This window comes from Erythrolamprus reginae, chromosome 2 (genome assembly GCF_031021105.1).
Source record: "Erythrolamprus reginae isolate rEryReg1 chromosome 2, rEryReg1.hap1, whole genome shotgun sequence".
In the NCBI taxonomy this organism is placed as follows: domain Eukaryota; kingdom Metazoa; phylum Chordata; class Lepidosauria; order Squamata; family Dipsadidae; genus Erythrolamprus; species Erythrolamprus reginae.
The window spans coordinates 345,486,639-345,504,024 of record NC_091951.1 but is presented as its reverse complement, the minus strand read 5'-3'; the positions used below and the strand labels follow the sequence as shown (position 1 = coordinate 345,504,024).

The 17,386-nt window shown below is 43.3% G+C and overlaps 1 protein-coding gene across 1 annotated transcript in view; it reads right to left on the bottom strand.

Annotated features, from left to right (window-relative positions):
* The window catches only part of LOC139159621 (lipoxygenase homology domain-containing protein 1-like), a 46,214-nt gene that overhangs the window by 21,336 nt on the left and 7,492 nt on the right, over positions 1-17,386 (bottom strand). Inside the window, exons 2-4 of the mRNA XM_070736920.1 lie at positions 12,355-12,469; positions 9,398-9,478; positions 6,558-6,742 (exon numbers count right to left, since the gene is read on the bottom strand). Of these exons, the coding sequence (XP_070593021.1) occupies positions 6,558-6,742; positions 9,398-9,478; positions 12,355-12,469 (381 nt within the window). The remainder of the gene's footprint in view (positions 1-6,557; positions 6,743-9,397; positions 9,479-12,354; positions 12,470-17,386) is intronic.

The window sequence follows — 17,386 nt, the reverse complement described above, 5'->3', positions numbered from 1 at the left end:
TTTATAGGCTGCCCTGTAAATAAAACAAAATACACTGCTCAAAAAAATAAAGGGAACACTTTACACAACACAATATAACTCCGAGTAAACCAAATGTCTGTGAAATCAAACTGCCCACTTAGGAAGCAACATGAGAAAATATTATTTTACTGAAAGAGTAGTAGATCCTTGGAACAAACTTCCAGCAGACATGGTTGGTAAATCCACAGTAATTGGATTTAAACATGCCTGGGATAAACATATATCCATCCTAAGATAAAATACAGAAAATAGTATAAGGGCAGACTAGATGGACCATGAGATCTTTTTCTGACGTCAGTCTTCTATGTTTCTATGTTTCAACACTGATTGACAATTAATTTAACCTGCTGTTGTGCACATTCAACTTCGTACAGAACAAAGTATTCAAGGAGAATATTTCATTCATTCAGATCTAGGATGCGTTATTTGAGTGTTCCCTTTATTTATTTTTTTAGCAGTATAGTAGCAAGATTAAAGAATAAAAAGAAGTAGAAAAAATCCTTGAATACAGTTCATCTGTCTGGAACCCATACCACATCTTGGACATCAACACCCTTGAAAATGTCCAAAGATACTTCACCAGAAGAGCCCTTCACTCCTCCACTCGAAACAGAATGCCCTACGAAAGCAGACTATCAATCCTAGGTCTAGAAAGCTTAGAACTACAGCGCCTAAAACATGATCTAAGTATTGCCCACAAGATCATATGCTGCAACGTTCTACCTGTCAATGACTATTTCAGCTTCAATTGCAACAACACAAGAGCACGCAACAGATTCAAACTTAATATTAATCGCTCCAAACTTGACTGTAAAAAATATGACTTCAGCAACCGAGTTGTCGAAGCGTGGAACTCATTACCGGACTCAGCAGTGTCAACCCCTAACCCCCAACATTTCTCCCTTAGACTATCCACGATTGACCTCTCCAGGTTCCTTAGAGGTCAGTAAGGGGCGTGCAGAAGTGCACCCGTGTGCCTTCCGTCCCCTGTCCAATGGTCTCTCCTTATCTCCTTTATCTTTTTTTCCTTTCAAATATGTTCACCTATACTTTTATATCTTTTCTTCTAATCTTTTCTTTACTTATATTATTACATATCTTTCTCTTCAATGTGTATTATGTATTGGACAAAATAAACAAACAAACAAACAAACAAACAAATAAATAAATAAATAAATAAATAAATAAATAAATAAAACCCGGTATGATTAACATTCAATCATCCCTCATTCATGCAACTGGTTGGAGTGGAAATTATCACTCAATGGCTCCAGGCCTGCCAGCATAAGTATACAGTGATCTCTCGATTATCGCGAGGGTTCCGTTCCAAGACCCCTCGCGATAATCCATTTTTCGCGATGTAGGGTTGCGGAAGTAAAAACACCATCTGCGCATGCGCGCCCTTTTTTTCATGGCCGCGCATGCGCAGATGGTGGAGTTTGCGGGGGCGGCGGGGAAGACCCAGGGAAGGTTCCTTCGGCCGCCAAGTAGCTGATCTGCTCGGCAGCGCAGCAGCAGCGAGCAGACGAAGATCGGGGTTTCCCCTTTGCGTGGGTGGCGGGGAAACCCCGATCTTCGTCTGCTCGCTGCTGCTGCGGCCGCCCAGCAGATCAGCTGCTGGGCGGCCGAAGGAACCTTCCCTGGGTCTTCCTCGCTGATGCCCCCGATCGCCCGCCCACCCACCCGCCGCCCGCCAGCAAGAGGGGGAGAGATAGAGAAAGAGAGAGAAGGAAAGAAAGAGATGAGAGAGGGAGGAAGAGAGTGTGAGAGAGGAAGAAGCAAGATAGAGAAAGAGAGAGAGAGAGAAAGATGAGAAAGGAAGGAAGAGAGTGACGTCATCGGGTGGAAAAATCGCGATATAGCATTTCGCGAAGAACGAGATCACGAAAATCGAGGGATCACTGTATTTCCAATGCCTTTCAAAAGCCGAGGCGAGTGGGAGTGGTATGAATCTCTGGGGGGAATTGGTTCCAGGGGGAACCATAGTAAGGGGTAGGTGCTGGTTCAGAATGATATGCCCGAACCGGTGGCGGGAATTTTTTCCAGCTCGTTGAACTGGAAGCAATGACCGACTGGCCATGCCTCTGAACTGGCTCTCCGGTCACTGCTTCTGGAAAGTGGCTGGCAAAGAAACTTCTGCACATGTCATTTCCTCAATGTGATGTGGGTTTGCGCATGTCAGCTTCCTGCCAACTCAGAGTGAGTCATGTTAATTAGAGATTATTTCCTGCAGTTGAGTTTAGCATTGTTTACTTTAAATTTGTATCTGTTGTGTGCTCGTGTGTTGTTGTGGTTGAAGCTGAAGTAGTCATTGACAGGAAGGACATTGTAGCAGATGATTTTATGAGCTATGCTTAGGTCGTGTTGAAGGCACATATTAGAACAAATTAGTTCTAAGCTTTCTAAACCTAGTTGCATAGGGTAAAAAGCTTTGCTTTTTTCTCTGTTTAAGATTGGGATCGAAGGGTTTCTCTCAAAGTTAGAAATGCAGAACCAATAAAACAAAACATTCTTTGCATAGCACACAGCGTTTAATTAATTCTGCTCAAATTTCTGCTCAAATGTCTCTTGTGCCCAGTGGCCAAATTGTCTGTTACCTGACCTGGTTTGAGAGAAGACGGTTTGGGTTTTTCTTTCTTTTAAATCATTTGCTGCTGTAGGACGTTAAGGCACTTCGACTTAAGAATTTATTACAGGAAAGGAAACACCACGGGGGTGGAACCATATCCCATCCTTGGCAATTAATACCCGCGATGAAAGTGAATCTCATCCCCGCTCGGCAGCACTTAGGTAAATAAGAATCTGCGGTGGTGTAAATGTGAGAATAATTGCTAGCATATGGCAAACTGCAAAATTGACAGTGGAGCAGACGTGTTTACTGGCTCGGCCCCATGACCTGCAGCATTTTCCTTGTAAGAAACCACACAATTTGTGAAAAGATGGTGTGAGGTCAGGTTGAGCCGTACGGAAAAACAGTTCCAATTTTTGGCAGGGCCCATGCGCAGGAAATGCAGCTGGCCTAATGCAGGTCACTTCTGAGTTTTTACACTCGGGCATTTGAAACCTTTATTATCATATCGTTTGTTGCGACCTGCAGCTGAACTGAATGGAAGAAATGATGAACTAATATTAACCTGCAAGAGGTGGAATCTGGATGGGTGTCAACAGACTCAAACTCAACCCGGATAAGACGGAGTGGCTGTGGGTTCTGCCTCCCAGGGACAATTCCATCTATCCGTCCATAACCCTGGGGGGGGATTATTGACCCCCCCTCAGAGAGGATCCACAACTTGGGCATCCTCCTCGATCCACAGCTCACATTAGAGAAACATCTTTCAGCTGTGGCGAGAGGGGCGTTTGCCCAGGTTCGCCTGGTGCAGCAGTTGCGGCCCTATTTGGACCAGGACTCACTGCTCACAGTCACTCATGCCCTCATCACCTCGAGGTTCGACTACTGTAATGCTCTCTACATGGGGCTACCTTTGAAAAGTGTTCGGAAACTTCAGATCGTGCAGAATGCAGCTGCGAGAGCAATCATGGGCTTCCCAAGGTATGCCCATGTTACACCAACACTCCGCAGTCTGCATTGGTTGCCGATCAATTTCCGGTCACAATTCAAAGTGTTGGTTATGACCTATAAAGCCCTTCATGGCATCGGACCAGAATATCTCCGGGACCGCCTTCTGCCGCACGAATCCCAGCGACCGGTTAGGTCCCACAGAGTGGGCCTTCTCCGAGTCCCATCGACTAAGTAATGTCGTTTGGCGGGACCCAGGAGAAGACCCTTCTCTGTGGCGGCCCCGACCCTCTGGAACCAGCTCCCCCCAGATATCAGAGTTGCCTCCACCCTCCTTGCCTTTCGCAAGCTCCTTAAAACCCATCTCTGTCCTCAGGCATGGGGGAATTGAAATTTCCCTTCCTCCTAGACTTATAGAATTTATACATGGTATGCTTGTATGTATGAGTGGTTCTTTAAATTGGTGTTTTTTTAGATTATTTTTAATATTAGATTTCTTTACATTGTCTTTTTATTGTTGTTAGCCGCCCCGAGTCTTCGGAGAGGGGCGGCATACAAATCTAATAAATAAATAAAATAAAAGGCTACAAAGTTTTTTACTACCACACTGTGGGCGTGAAACGGCACTGGAAAAAGTGACTTATGATGGTTTTTTACATGAGCTTTGCAACATCCCCGTGGTCACATGATCAAAATCTGGATATTTGCCAGCTGGCCCATATTTGTGACCATATATTTTTTAGATTTGCATGCCGCCCCTCTCCGGAGCCTCGGAGCGGCTCACAACAAAAAAACGCAGTACAAATCCAATAGTTAAAAAGCAATTTAAAACCCTTAATATAAAAACAGTCATACATCCCAGACAAAAACCATACATGAAGCGGGAAAGGCCCGGGGGAATCAATTTCCCCATGCCTGACAGCAGAGGTGAGTTTTAAGGAGTTTGGGAAAGGCGAGGAGGTTGGGGGCGGTCCTGATCTCCAGGGGGAGTTGATTCCAGAGGGTCGGGGCCACCACAGAGAAGGCTCTACTCCTGGGTCCCGCCAGACGACATTGTTTCATCGACAGGACCCAGAGAAGGCCCATTCTGTGGGACCTAACCAGTCGCTGGAATTTGTGTGGTAGAAGGCGGTCCCGGAGATATTCTGGTCCGATGCCATGAAGGGCTTTATAGGTCATAACCAACACTTTGAATTGTGACCGGAAACTGATCGGCAACCAATGCAGACTGCGGAATGTTGGTGAGACATGGGCATATCTGGGAAAGCCCATGATTGCTCTCGCAGCTGCATTCTGCACGATCTGAAGTTTCCGAACACTCTTCAAAGGTAGCCCCATGTAGTATACTACAGTTGTAGTATCGCAGGGTCATGTGATCACCTTCTGACAAGCAAAGTGAATGGGGAAAGTGAACAACCATTTTACTAACTCAACAACTGCAGGGATTCAGTTAACAACAGTAGGAATAAATAAATATTAATACTTAGTTATTTTGGGGAAGGATGAGATATGAAAATTGAATCAAAAAGATTATTAGCCAGATGGCAAGATAAGAATTGGTGGTAGCACTATTTAATGATACGACACAAATTCAGTTATTAATAAGAATTTAAGCATATAGAATTTTCTAATATAGTTTATGTGATATATAAGAGAGATTTTTGTTCTATTTTAGAACCTTTAGTAATTACAAGAAAAATTGATATTGGATTAATCAAACTAATGTAGAAATGAAAGTTTGAATTAAGATGGGCATAATATTGATATTGTTGTTTATTATTATTATTATTATTATTATTATTATTATTATTATTATTATTATTTATTAGATTTGTATGCCGCCCCTCTCCGAAGACTTATACTGATGTAATGTAATTTTTTAATGTAAGGTTGGGAAAAGATTGTTGTTTTTTAAGGTTTTCTTTATTTGATAATATTATATAAGTTCTACAGAATGGTTTTTTTAATGGAAAAAATTAAGCTTCCACTGAATGATTAATAGAAAAAGAAAAATTTTAGATATGTTTTACTCTAAGCATGGTTTTAGTGTTTGTATTTATGTATTGTTTTTTACTCTGTGTTGAAGAAAAATAAAATTTCTATTTGCAAAAAAATAATTTAAAAAATTTCTACAGTGGTACCTCAAGATACGAACCCCTCGTCTTACGAACAACTCGTGATACGAACCCGGGTTCAGAAAAATTTTGCCTCTTCTTACGAACTTTTTTCGAGTTATGAACCGGCGTTCGGAGACTGCTGGGAAGCCGCGCGGCTGTTTTAAAAGGTGACAGCCGGGCGGCGGGGCTTCCCAGCAGCCTCCCGAACGCCGGTTCGTAACTCGAACAAAGTTCGTAAGAAGAGGCAAAATTTTTCTGAACCCCAGATTCGGTTCGGGAGGTTGCTGGGAAGCCCCCCAGCCCGGCTGTCACCTTTTAAAACAGCCGTGCGGCTTCCCAGCTGTCTCCGAACGCCGAACGCGGAAGTTTGGGTTTGGCGTTTGGCTTTGGGAGACAGCTGGGAAGCCGCGCAGCTGTTTTAAAAGGTGACAGCCGGCCTGGGGGGCTTCCCAGCAACCTCCCGAACCCCGAACTTTTGCCGAACTTCCGGGTTCGGGGTTCGGGAGGTTGCTGGGAAGCCCCCCAGCCCGGCTGTCACCTTTTAAAATAGCCGCGTGGCTTCCCAGCAGTCGCCGAACGCCGTTTTTTTGCGGGGGGGGGGGGGTTTGGTTGCACGGATTAATTGACTTTACATTGTTTCCTATGGGAAACAATGTTTCGTCTTACGAACCTTTCGTCTTACGAACCTCCCCCTGGAACCAATTAGGTTTGTAAGACGAGGTATGACTGTATTTGCAAAAAAAAAAACTGCCGGAAGAAAGTTCATAAAAAGGGAGTAAAATTCACTTCACAACTGTCTCACTTAGCAACAGAAATTTTAGGCACAATTGTGACCGTCAGTCTATTTACCACTTTAATACATGCATTTAGCCATGCATTCACTACTGTATACGATTACGTACCTTTGGGAACATCCATGGGGTTAAGGCTGCCAATCAGATCTCTCACGTAAAGTCCGTCCCCTTCATCTTTACTCAGCCAATTGTTGCACGAGAAATAAAAACGGAGGTGGGGCCTGTTCATGTCTGTCACAATCACCCGGTCCAGATACCAGCTGGCATTCATCCCGGTGTTGTCGTGTTCAATTCTGCAACAAAAATAGAGAAGCGAAAGAAAGCTGCAGGTTGACAATTATTAAAATCGACGCTTTGCAACCTGTTCTGACCCAGCCTTAGCAGAAACAAGAATCAGACTCGTTGTCGTGAAAACTCCCTCTTAATTGGATAGAAAAGGTGGAGAGAGAAAAATCATTTTCTCTATCACACAATACTAGGACGAGGGGCCACTCCCTAAAGCTCATGGGTAAGAAAGCGAGGACAAATCAAGGGAAATATTTCTTCACCCAGAGGGTCCTTGGTTGATGTGACAGCTTCAAGGCAGGATTACACATATTTATTTATTTTTTATTTATTTATTTTGTCCAATAGTAGAGAAGAAATACGAGATATAAGAGAGACTATAGGACAGGGGACGGAAGGCACACTAGTGCGCTTATGCACGCCCCTTACTGACCTCTTAGGAATCTGGAGAGGTCAACCGTGGATAGTCTAAGGGTAAAGTGTTGGTGTTAGAGGTTGACTCTACAGAGTCCGGTAATGAGTTCCATGCTTCGACAACCTGATTACTAAAGTCATATTTTTTAGAGTCAAGTTTGGACTGGAACCAACTCCCTCTAGAGATCAGAATTGCCCCCACCCTCCTTGCCTTTCGTAAGCTACTTAAAACCCACCTCTGCTGCCAGGCATGGGGGAATTAAGACTTTTTCTCCCCCTAGGCTGTCACAACTGTATATATGGTATGCTTGTATGTATGTTTGGTTTTTATATATTAAGGGGTTTTAAATTTGCTTTTAGTATTGGATTTTATTGTACATTGTTTATGATTGTTGTTAGCCGCCCCGAGTTTTCGGAGAGGGGCGGCATATAAATCCAATAAAACTTGAAACTTGAAACTTGGTTAATATTAAGCTTGAATTTGTTGTGTGCTCTTGTGTTGTTGTGGTTGAAGCTGAAGTAGTCTTTGACAGGCAGGACATTGCAGCATATGATGTTGTGGGCAATACTTAGATCATGTTTAAGGCATTGTAGTTCTAAGCTTTCAAGACCCAGGATTGTAAGTCTAGTTTCGTAGGGCGTTCTGTTTCGAATGGAGGAATGATTCATGGATGCCAAGTGTATCGGTGGTTATTGAAACGGATGACCAAGTGCCGCCTCTATGTTGGTTGAGGCAGGCAGGATTCCCTTGGGTCCCATTTGTTGGGAGTCAAGGGAAAGGGAGGGTTTTGCCTTCTCTTTCTGCTCAAGATCTCCATGGACAATTGGTGGGTCACTGTGTGACGTAGAATGCTGGACTCGATGGGTTTTGGCCTGATTCAGCATGGCTCTTCTTATGTTCTTATTTTAACTTTTGTGAATTATAATTGCATTTATTTATTTATTTGTAATTCAAGCATAGAATCACAGTTTATATTGACATAACATAAGTAGAAAGTAGTGATAGAAAGGATAAAAAGACAGTAGGACAGGGACGGTAGGCACAACGGTGCGCTTATGCACGCCCCTTACAGACCTCTTAGAAAAGGGGAGAGGTTGACTGTAGATAAGGTAAAGTTGAAGATTTTGGGGTTAGGGGAAGAAACGACAGAGTCAGGTAGTGAATTCCAGGTGTTGACCACTCTATTGGAGTCTGTGACATCATTGTGACATCACCAGCGGGTTACTACCAATTTAGCTGAACCGATCTGAACCAGGAGAAAGCCACCTCTGGCGCTACATGTGCACACTGGGGTCTGGGCAGTAATGGGCAGCCAAAATTTTTACTGCCACACTGCGTGTGTGGCTTATTTTGTGGGTGTGGCTTGCCAGCCATGTGACCAGGTGGGAGTGGCTTGAACGATCACCATCGTTCGAGTGAACTGTTAAGTCCTCGACTTACAACCTCACCAGTGTTGCTCCCTGGGGTGACAATTTGTTTTGTGTTTCCCGTGCTCTCCTTCCTGGGTCACCCCCTGCCTCAGGCTGGGTAGCTAGGCGAAAGGGTGCCAATCAGCTGTTGAGAAAAGAGGGGGGAGGAAAAGGCCCCCCGGCAACTCCTGCCGATGCTGGTCTCCCTGCCGCTTTCTGAGGAGGGACGGGCGGATACTCAGTTGTTATAGCTATGTATACAATAATGGGCAGCCATAATGTTTACTACCACACTGTGGGTGTGGCTTATTTTGGGGGTGTTGCTCGATGGTCATGTGACTGGGTAGGAGTGGCTTGCCGGTCATGTGATCAGGTGGGAGTGGCTTGAATGATCATCATCGTACAAGTGAAATGTTAAGTCCTCGACTTACAACGACACCAATGTCACCCGCTGGGATGACAATTTGCTTCGTATTTCCCGCGCTCTCCTTCCTGGGTCACCCCCTGCCTTAGGCTGGGTAGCTGGTTGAACGGGTGCCAATCAGCTGTTGAGAAAAGAGGGGGGAAGAAATGGCCCCCCTGCAGCACTTGCCGGTGCTGGTCTCCCTGCCACTTTCCGAGGAGGAGGATGGGAGAGGGGGATACTCAGTTTGAGCTGGGCACACAGCTTCATTTCCGCCGAAGGAACTGCGTTCCACCCCGTCCTGCCTGCTGCCCACCCCTGGATCTCGGTCTGGGGCACAAAACCATGCAGCCCCTGCATTTTGCACCAACTGGATCATTAGTCAAGTTGCCACCCTTTAGGGTACTTTATGTTGGCCTGAATCTTGTGGTGCTACCTTATCTTCCGTATGGCTCCAACATTATTGGTTTTCACTCGAAAGACGTCTGTCTTGCTTCTTTCAAAGGCAGAACTGCTCCTGAAATAGATGGAATAGAAATGGTCTTTCTTACCAGTTGTCTTTGTCATAATCAATAAACAAAGATATCAAGCCTAAACACATTTTAGCTACAAAACACTGCTCAAAAAAATAAAGGGAACACTTAAACAACACAATATAACGCCAAGTAAATCAAACTTCTGTGAAATCAAACTGTCCACTTAGGAAGCAACACTGATTGACAATCAATTTCATTTTGTTGTCAGCACATTCAACTTTATACAGAACAAAGTATTCAATGAGAATATTTCATTCATTCAGATCTAGGATGTGTTCTTAGCAGCATATATAACTACAATATAGAGAGATTGCAGAGCTAACCTAACAGCGAGTAGCTTACACAAAAAGAAACAGAGAGGATGACTCAAAGAACTAAGCTATAAACTCTAGCTCCCTCCTGTGGCAGTCTGCAACACCTGCAGCCAATATATTGCCAACCCAACAGTTAGGGACAGAGTTCTAACACTGTTGTAACTTTGAACAGTCACTAAATTAACTGTTGCAAGTCAAGGAGTTCCTCTAGTTAGTTCCCCATTAAGAAATCTCTTTGGTGCTTTCTGGATATTTTGCATTTTACTCTCGTCCCTCTAGCTGACATAATAAACAGTGAGGTTCAATGGGGAACAGATGTGCCTAGCACATCTGGAGGATAACAGATTGCCACTAGGTGTGATAATGTAAACATTTATTCCTTCACACAAGTCATTTGTCAGCCAAGTTCACCATATGGGCTTCTGATAACTACCTTGGCATTCTCCACCCTACAAATGTTCACATTTCTAAAAAGGTGCATTTAGTAAACGATGTAAGAATGTTGTTACAAATAAGCAATTATTAGTATTTTAATTATGCTTGTTATGATGAATATGATGTTCACCGCCAGGTTATTAATACTTTGTATCAACAAATGGATCCAGACAATGCATTGCTCATTAAGCTTTTGGGTACCGTAATTTTCAGAGTATAAAATGCACCATTTTCCTCCCTAAAGAAGGCTGATAATTTGGGTGTGTCTTATACTCTGAATGTAGCTTTTTTTCCCCAGCCCTAACTAGCTGCTAACGATCTTCCCAGCTCTTACCTTGCAGGCTCTTTCATTGTTTCTCTCTGTGAAGAATGTTTTCCAAGCCCTAAATTTTTGCAGGGTTTTTTTCATTGATCTAACTTGCTCTAAATGTTTCTTTCCAGCCCTAACCAGGTGCTGACGATGTTCCCAGCTCTTACTGGCTTGCAAGCTCTTTCACTGTTACTCTCTGCAAAGAATGTTTTCCAAGCCCAAAGTCTATGTAAGTTTTTTTCCATTGGTCTAATTTGCTCTAAATGTTTCTTTCCAGCCCTAACCAGGTGCTGACGATGTTCCCAGCTCTTACTGGCTTGCAAGCTCTTTCACTGTTACTCTCTGCAAAGAATGTTTTCCAAGCCCAAAGTCTATGTAAGTTTTTTTCCATTGGTCTAATTTGCTCCAAATGTTTCTTTCCAGCCCTAACCAGGTGCTAATAATGTTCCCAGCTCTTACTGGCTTGCAAGCTCTTTCATTGTTACTCTCTCCAAAAAAATAAATCACCAAAACCTCACACAGAGACATGTCCTTTTTACATTGTGGTGACCAAAACTGAATGCAGTATTCCAAGTGTGGTCTTATCAAGACCTTATAAACTGGTGCTAACACTTCACGTGATCTTGATTCTATCCCTCTGTTAATGCAGCCTAGAACTATGTTGGCTTTTTTGGCAGCTGCAGGCTCATATTTAGATTTTTTTAAAAAAATATTTTTATTAATTTTTAACAAGGGGCTCATATTTAGATGGTTGTCCACTAGGACTCCAAGATCCTAGTGAACAACCAGCGGGGTACCACAGGGTTCTGTCCTGGGCCCTGTGCTCTTCAACATTTTCATCAATGACCTGGATGAGGGAATAGAAGGGCAACTAATCAAATTCGCAGACGACACCAAGCTGGCGGGGGTAGCCAACACCCTTGAAGACAGGCTCAAATTACAGAAAGACCTGGACAGACTAACACAGTGGGCCCACACCAACAAAATGATGTTCAACATCGATAAGAGCAAAGTCCTTCATCTAGGTAAAAAAAAACCTTGGACACACATACAGCCTGGGAGAAACCCCTCTCAGCAGTAGCGACGGCGAAAGAGATCTCGGAGTCTTGGTGGATAATCAACTAAACATGAGCCAACAATGTGCAGCAGCAGCCAAAAAAGCCAATACAATCCTAAGCTGCATCAACAGGGGAATACACTCCAAGACCAGGGAAGTCTTAATACCACTCTACTATGCCCTAGTCAGACCACACTTGGAGTACTGTGTTCAGTTCTGGTCACCACACTTCAAAAAAGACATTGAAACTCTGGAGAAGGTGCAGAAAAGAGCAACCAAAATGATCAGGGGTCTAGAAACCAAGACTTACAAAGAGAGACTGCGGGAACTGGGCATGGATAGCCTAGAGAAAAGGAGGGCCAGAGCGGACATGATAGCAGTCTACAGGCATACGAGGGGTTGCCACAGAGAGGAGGGGATCACTTTATTCTCCAGGGCACCGGAGGGCCAGACAAGGAACAACAGCTGGAAACTGACCAAGGAGAGATTCAATCTGGAAATAAGGAAGAACTTCCTGACGGTCAGAACGATCAACCAGTGGAACAACCTACCAGCGGACGTTGTGAACTCCAATACTCTGGACATTTTTAAGAGGAAATTGGACTGCCATTTGGCTGGGATGCTATAGGGTTCCTACTGTTGAGCAAGGGACCACATATTCTCTGCACTCTTTCTAGTGTCTCAACATCTTTTTCATAATGGTCAGAATACACAGAATTTGTGTATTTTGGCAGTACTCACTTGCTGGTCAGATGGACTTTTGGTGTGATGCCAAATTCACCGAAGAGTGTAACAAAGACGTTGGCATCAGTCCCTGCTCCTCTGATGTCCCCAGTGACCGTCACTACTTCGTATACTGGTAAAGGAAAAGGACAGAAAGTTAACCGACACGCCAAAAAAGTCAGAACTGAGTATAGATTTATAGCCGATCCTAAAATCAGAGTGGAAAAACTCGAAATCTGTTCTGAGTAAATGTAAGGTCTGAAAGCTCTTTTATTCCTGCTTCAGCTCACCTGATTGACTCACCTGAGCTCTGCCAACTGCATCTTCAATGATTCAGACAGTTTGGAAAATAACCACAACAACACAAGAGCACACAACAGATTCAAGCTTAACATTAACCGCTCCAAACTTGACTGTAAAAAATATGACTTTAGTAATCGGGTTGTCGAAGCGTGGAACTCATTACCGGACTCCATAGTGTCATCCCCTAACCCCCAACACTTTACCCCTAGATTATCTACGGTTGACCTATCCAGGTTCCTAAGAGGTCAGTAAGGGGCGAGTGCAAGTGCACTAGAGTGCCTTCCGTCCCCTGTCCTATTGCTCTCCTATATCCCCTATACCTTTCTTCTATTCCTATATCTCTTCTTCTCTTCTTTCATTGATATGTTCTATTCCTATAACTTCTTTTCTATTATTTCTTAGATATATTTGACTGCGAGTATCTCCTCTATAACCTTCATCATGCATTTTACTATGTGGATATAGATATATACCCACTAAAACCCTCATTGTGTATTGGACAAAATAAACAAATAAATAAAATAAATAAATAAAATAAATAAGAGTGCCTTCCGTCCCCTGTCCTATAGTCTCTCTTATATCTCGTATTTCTTCTCTACTATATCCTCTATTGGACAAAATAAATAAATAAAATAAATAAATAAATAAAATAAGCACAGAAAGGCTACGAAGAACCGTGCAGACTGAAACACAAGATTTCCAAAGAGAATTGGAGAAGCTGGGGCTGCTGTTTGTTTGTTTACTTACTTACTTACCATATTTTTGGAGCATAATTCACACCCTTTTCCTCCCTAAAAGAGGCTGAAAATTCAGGTACCTCTTATACTCTGAATGTAGATTTTTCTTGAAGCTTTTTTCCCCCAGCCCTAACTAGGTGCTAAGGATCTTCCCAGCTCTTACCTTGCAGGTTATTTCATTGTTACTCTCTGCAAAGAATGTTTTCCAAGCCCTAAGTCTTTGCAGGGTTTTTTTCATTGCTCTAACTTGCTCCAAATGTTTCTTGCTAGCCACAACCAGATGCTATAACGATGTTCCCAGCTCCTACTGGCTTGCAAGGTCTTTCATTGTTACTCTCTCTGAATAAGTTTTTTTAAAAGCCCTAAACAGGGGATAAAATAATGTGCTGAAGCTCACCAGACTAAGGATGCCAGCCAGATGAATATCTCTTAGGCAGATTATTTTCCCTATTTTCCTCCCCAAAACTAAGGTGAATCTTATATTCCGAAAAAATACGGTACTTACTTGCTTGCTTGCTTTCTTATTTACTTATTTATTTATTTGTTAAACACTTATAGGAGAGTAGTATTTTGTAAAAACATAAGAAAAGCTAACAATAAAAGAGGACCATAAGGCAGTAGGACAGGGACGGTAGGCACTGTGGTGTGCTTATGCACGCCCCTTACAGATCCCTTAGAAATGGGGAGAAGTCGACTGTAGACAATCTAAGGTTAAAGTTTTGGGGGTTTGGGGAAGAAACCACAGAGTCAGGTAGGGCTTTCCAGGCATTGATCACTCTATTGCTGAAGTCGTATTTTCTGCAGTCGAGTTTGGAGCGTTTTACATTTAGTTTGACTCTATTAACGTGCTCATGTATTGCTGCGGTTGAAGAGGAAGTAGTCATTAACTGGAATGAATGAACGAGGGAAAGAAAGGGAATGGGAAAGAGAAAGGGAAGGGAAGGAATGGGAAAGAGAAAGAGAAAGAGGAAGGGAAGGAAAAGAAAGGAAAGGAATGGGAAAGAGAAAGAGAAAGAGAAAGGGAAAGGGAAAGAGAAAGGGAAAGAGAAAGAGGAAGGGAAGGAAAAGAAAGGAAAGGAATGGGAAAGAGAAAGAGAAAGAGAAAGAGAAAGAGAAAGGAAAAGAGAAAGAGAAAGGGAAGGGAAAGAAAGGAAAGAAAAGGAAAGGAATGGGAAAGAGAAAGAGGAAGAGGAAGAGAAAGAGGAAGGGAAGGGAAGGAAAAGAAAGGAAAGGAATGGGAAAGAGAAAGAGGAAGAGGAAGAGGAAGGGAAGGGAAGGAAAAGAAAGGAAAGGAATGGGAAAGAGAAAGAGAAAGAGGAAGAGAAAGAGGAAGGGAGGGAAGGAAAAGAAAGGAAAGGAATGGGAAAGAGAAAGAGGAAGAGAAAGAGGAAGGGAAGGGAAGGAAAAGAAAGGAAAGGAATGGGAAAGAGAAAGAGGAAGAGGAAGAGGAAGAGGAAGGGAAGGGAAGGAAAAGAAAGGAAAGGAATGGGAAAGAGGAAGAGGAAGAGGAAGGGAGGGGAAGGAAAAGAAAGGAAAGGAATGGGAAAGAGAAAGAGGAAGAGAAAGAGAAAGGGGAAGGGAAGGAAAGGAAAGGAAGGAAATGGGAAAGAGGAAGAGAAAGAGGAAGGGAAGGAAAAGAAAGGAAAGGAATGGGAAAGAGAAAGAGGAAGAGAAAGAGGAAGGGAAGGGAAGGAAAAGAAAGGAAAGGAATGGGAAAGAGGAAGAGGAAGAGAAAGAGGAAGGGAGGGGAAGGAAAAGAAAGGAAAGGAAAGGAATGGGAAAGAGAAAGAGGAAGAGGAAGAGAAAGAGGAAGGGAAGGAAAACAAAGGAAAGGAATGGGAAAGAGAAAGAGAAAGAGAAAGAGGAAGGGAAGGGAAGGAAAAGAAAGGAAAGGAATGGGAAAGAGAAAGAGAAAGAGGAAGAGAAAGAGAAAGAGGAAGGGAAGGAAAAGAAAGGAAAGGAATGGGAAAGAGGAAGAGAAAGAGGACGGGAAGGGAAGGAAAAGAAAGGGAAGGAATGGGAAAGAGAAAGAGGAAGAGGAAGAGAAAGAGGAAGGAAAAGAAAGAAAAGGAATGGGAAAGAGAAAGAGGAAGAGAAAGAGAAAGGGGAAGGGAAGGAAAGGAAAGGAAAGGAAGGAAATGGGAAAGAGAAAGAGAAAGAGGAAGAGAAAGAGGAAGGGAAGGGAAGGAAAAGAAAGGAAAGGAATGGGAAAGAGGAAGAGAAAGAGAAAGGGGAAGGGAAGGGAAGGAAAGGAAAGGAAAGGAAGGAAATGGGAAAGAGAAAGAGAAAGAGGAAGGGAAGGAAAGGAAAGGAAGGAAATGGGAAAGAGAAAGAGAAAGAGGAAGAGAAAGGGGAAGGGAAGGGAAGGAAATGGGAAAGAGAAAGAGAAAGAGGAAGGGAAGGGAAGGGAAGGAAAGGAAAGGACGGAAATGGGAAAGAGAAAGAGAAAGAGGAAGGGAAGGAAAGGAAAGGAAAGGAAGGAAATGGGAAAGAGAAAGAGGAAGAGGAAGAGAAAGGGGAAGGGAAGGAAAGGAAAGGAAGGAAATGGGAAAGAGAAAGAGAAAGAGAAAGAGGAAGGGAAGGAAAAGAAAGGAAAGGAATGGGAAAGAGAAAGAGAAAGAGGAAGGGAAGGGAAGGAAAAGAAAGGAAAGGAAGGAAATGGGAAAGAGAAAGAGAAAGAGGAAGAGGAAGGGAAGGGAAGGAAAAGAAAGGAAAGGAATGGGAGAAAGAGAAAGAGGAAGAGAAAGAGGAAGGAAAGGAAGGAAATGGGAAAGAGAAAAAGGAAGAGAAAGGGGAAGGGAAGGAAAGGAAAGGAAGGAAATGGGAAAGAGAAAGAGAAAGAGGAAGGAAGGAAGGAAAAGAAAGGAAATGGGAAGAGAAAGAGGAAGAGGAAGGGAAGGGAAGAAAAGAAAGGAAAGGAATGGGAAAGAGAAAGAGAAAGAGGAAGAGAAAGTGGAAGGAAAGGAAAGGAAAGGAAGGAAATGGGAAAGAGAAAGAGGAAGAGAAAGGGGAAGGGAAGGAAGGAAAGGAGGAAATGGGAAAGGAAGGAAAGAGGAGGGAAGGGAAGGAAAGAAGGAAATGGGAAGAGAAAGAGGAAGAGGAAGGGAAGGGAAGGAAAAGAAAGGAAAGGAATGGGAAAGAGACAGAGAAAGAGAGAGAAGAGGAAGGAAAGAAAGGGAAAGGAAGGAAATGGGAAAGAGAAAGAGGAAGAGAAAGGGGAAGGAAGGAAAGGAAAGGAAGGAAATGGGAAAGAGAAAGAGAAAAGAGGAAGGGAAGGGAAGGAAAAGAAAGGAAATGGAAGAGAAGAGGGAATGCAGGGGGAAAGGAGATGGGAAGAGGAAGAGAAGAGAAGGGGAAGGGAAGGGAAGGAAGGGAAGGGAAGGAAAGGAAGGAAATGGGAAAGAGAAGAGGAAGGGAAGGAAAGGAAAGGAAAGGAAGGAAATGGGAAAGAGAAAGAGAAAGAGGAAGAGAAAGAGGAAGAGAAGAGGAAGGGAAGGGAAGGGAAGGAAGGAAATGGGAAGAGGAAGAGAAAGAGGAAGGGAAGGGAAGGAAAGAAAGGAAAGGAAGGAAGAGAAAGAGAAAGCGAAGGGAAGGGAAGGAAAAGAAAGGAAAGGAAGGAAATGGGAAGAGAAAGAGGAAGAGAAAGAGGAAGGGAAGCGAAGGAAAAGAAAGGAAAGGAATGGGAAGAGAAGAGAAAGGGGAAGGGAAGGGTAAGGAAAAGAAAGGAAAGGAATGGGAAAGAGAAAGAGAAAGAGGAAGAGAAAGAGGAAGGAAAGGAAAGGAAAGGAAGGAAATGGAAGAGGAAGAGGAAGAGGAAGGGAAGGGAAGGAAAAGAAAGGAAAGGAATGGGAAAGAGAAAGAGGAAGAGAAAGGGGAAGGGAAGGAAAGAAAAGGAAGGAAATGAGAAAGAGAAAGAGGAAGAGGAAGGGAAGGGAAGGAAGAAAGTAAATGGAAAGGGATATGAGGTGAATAGAGAAAGAGGAAGATGAAAGGGGAAGGGGTAGGAAAGG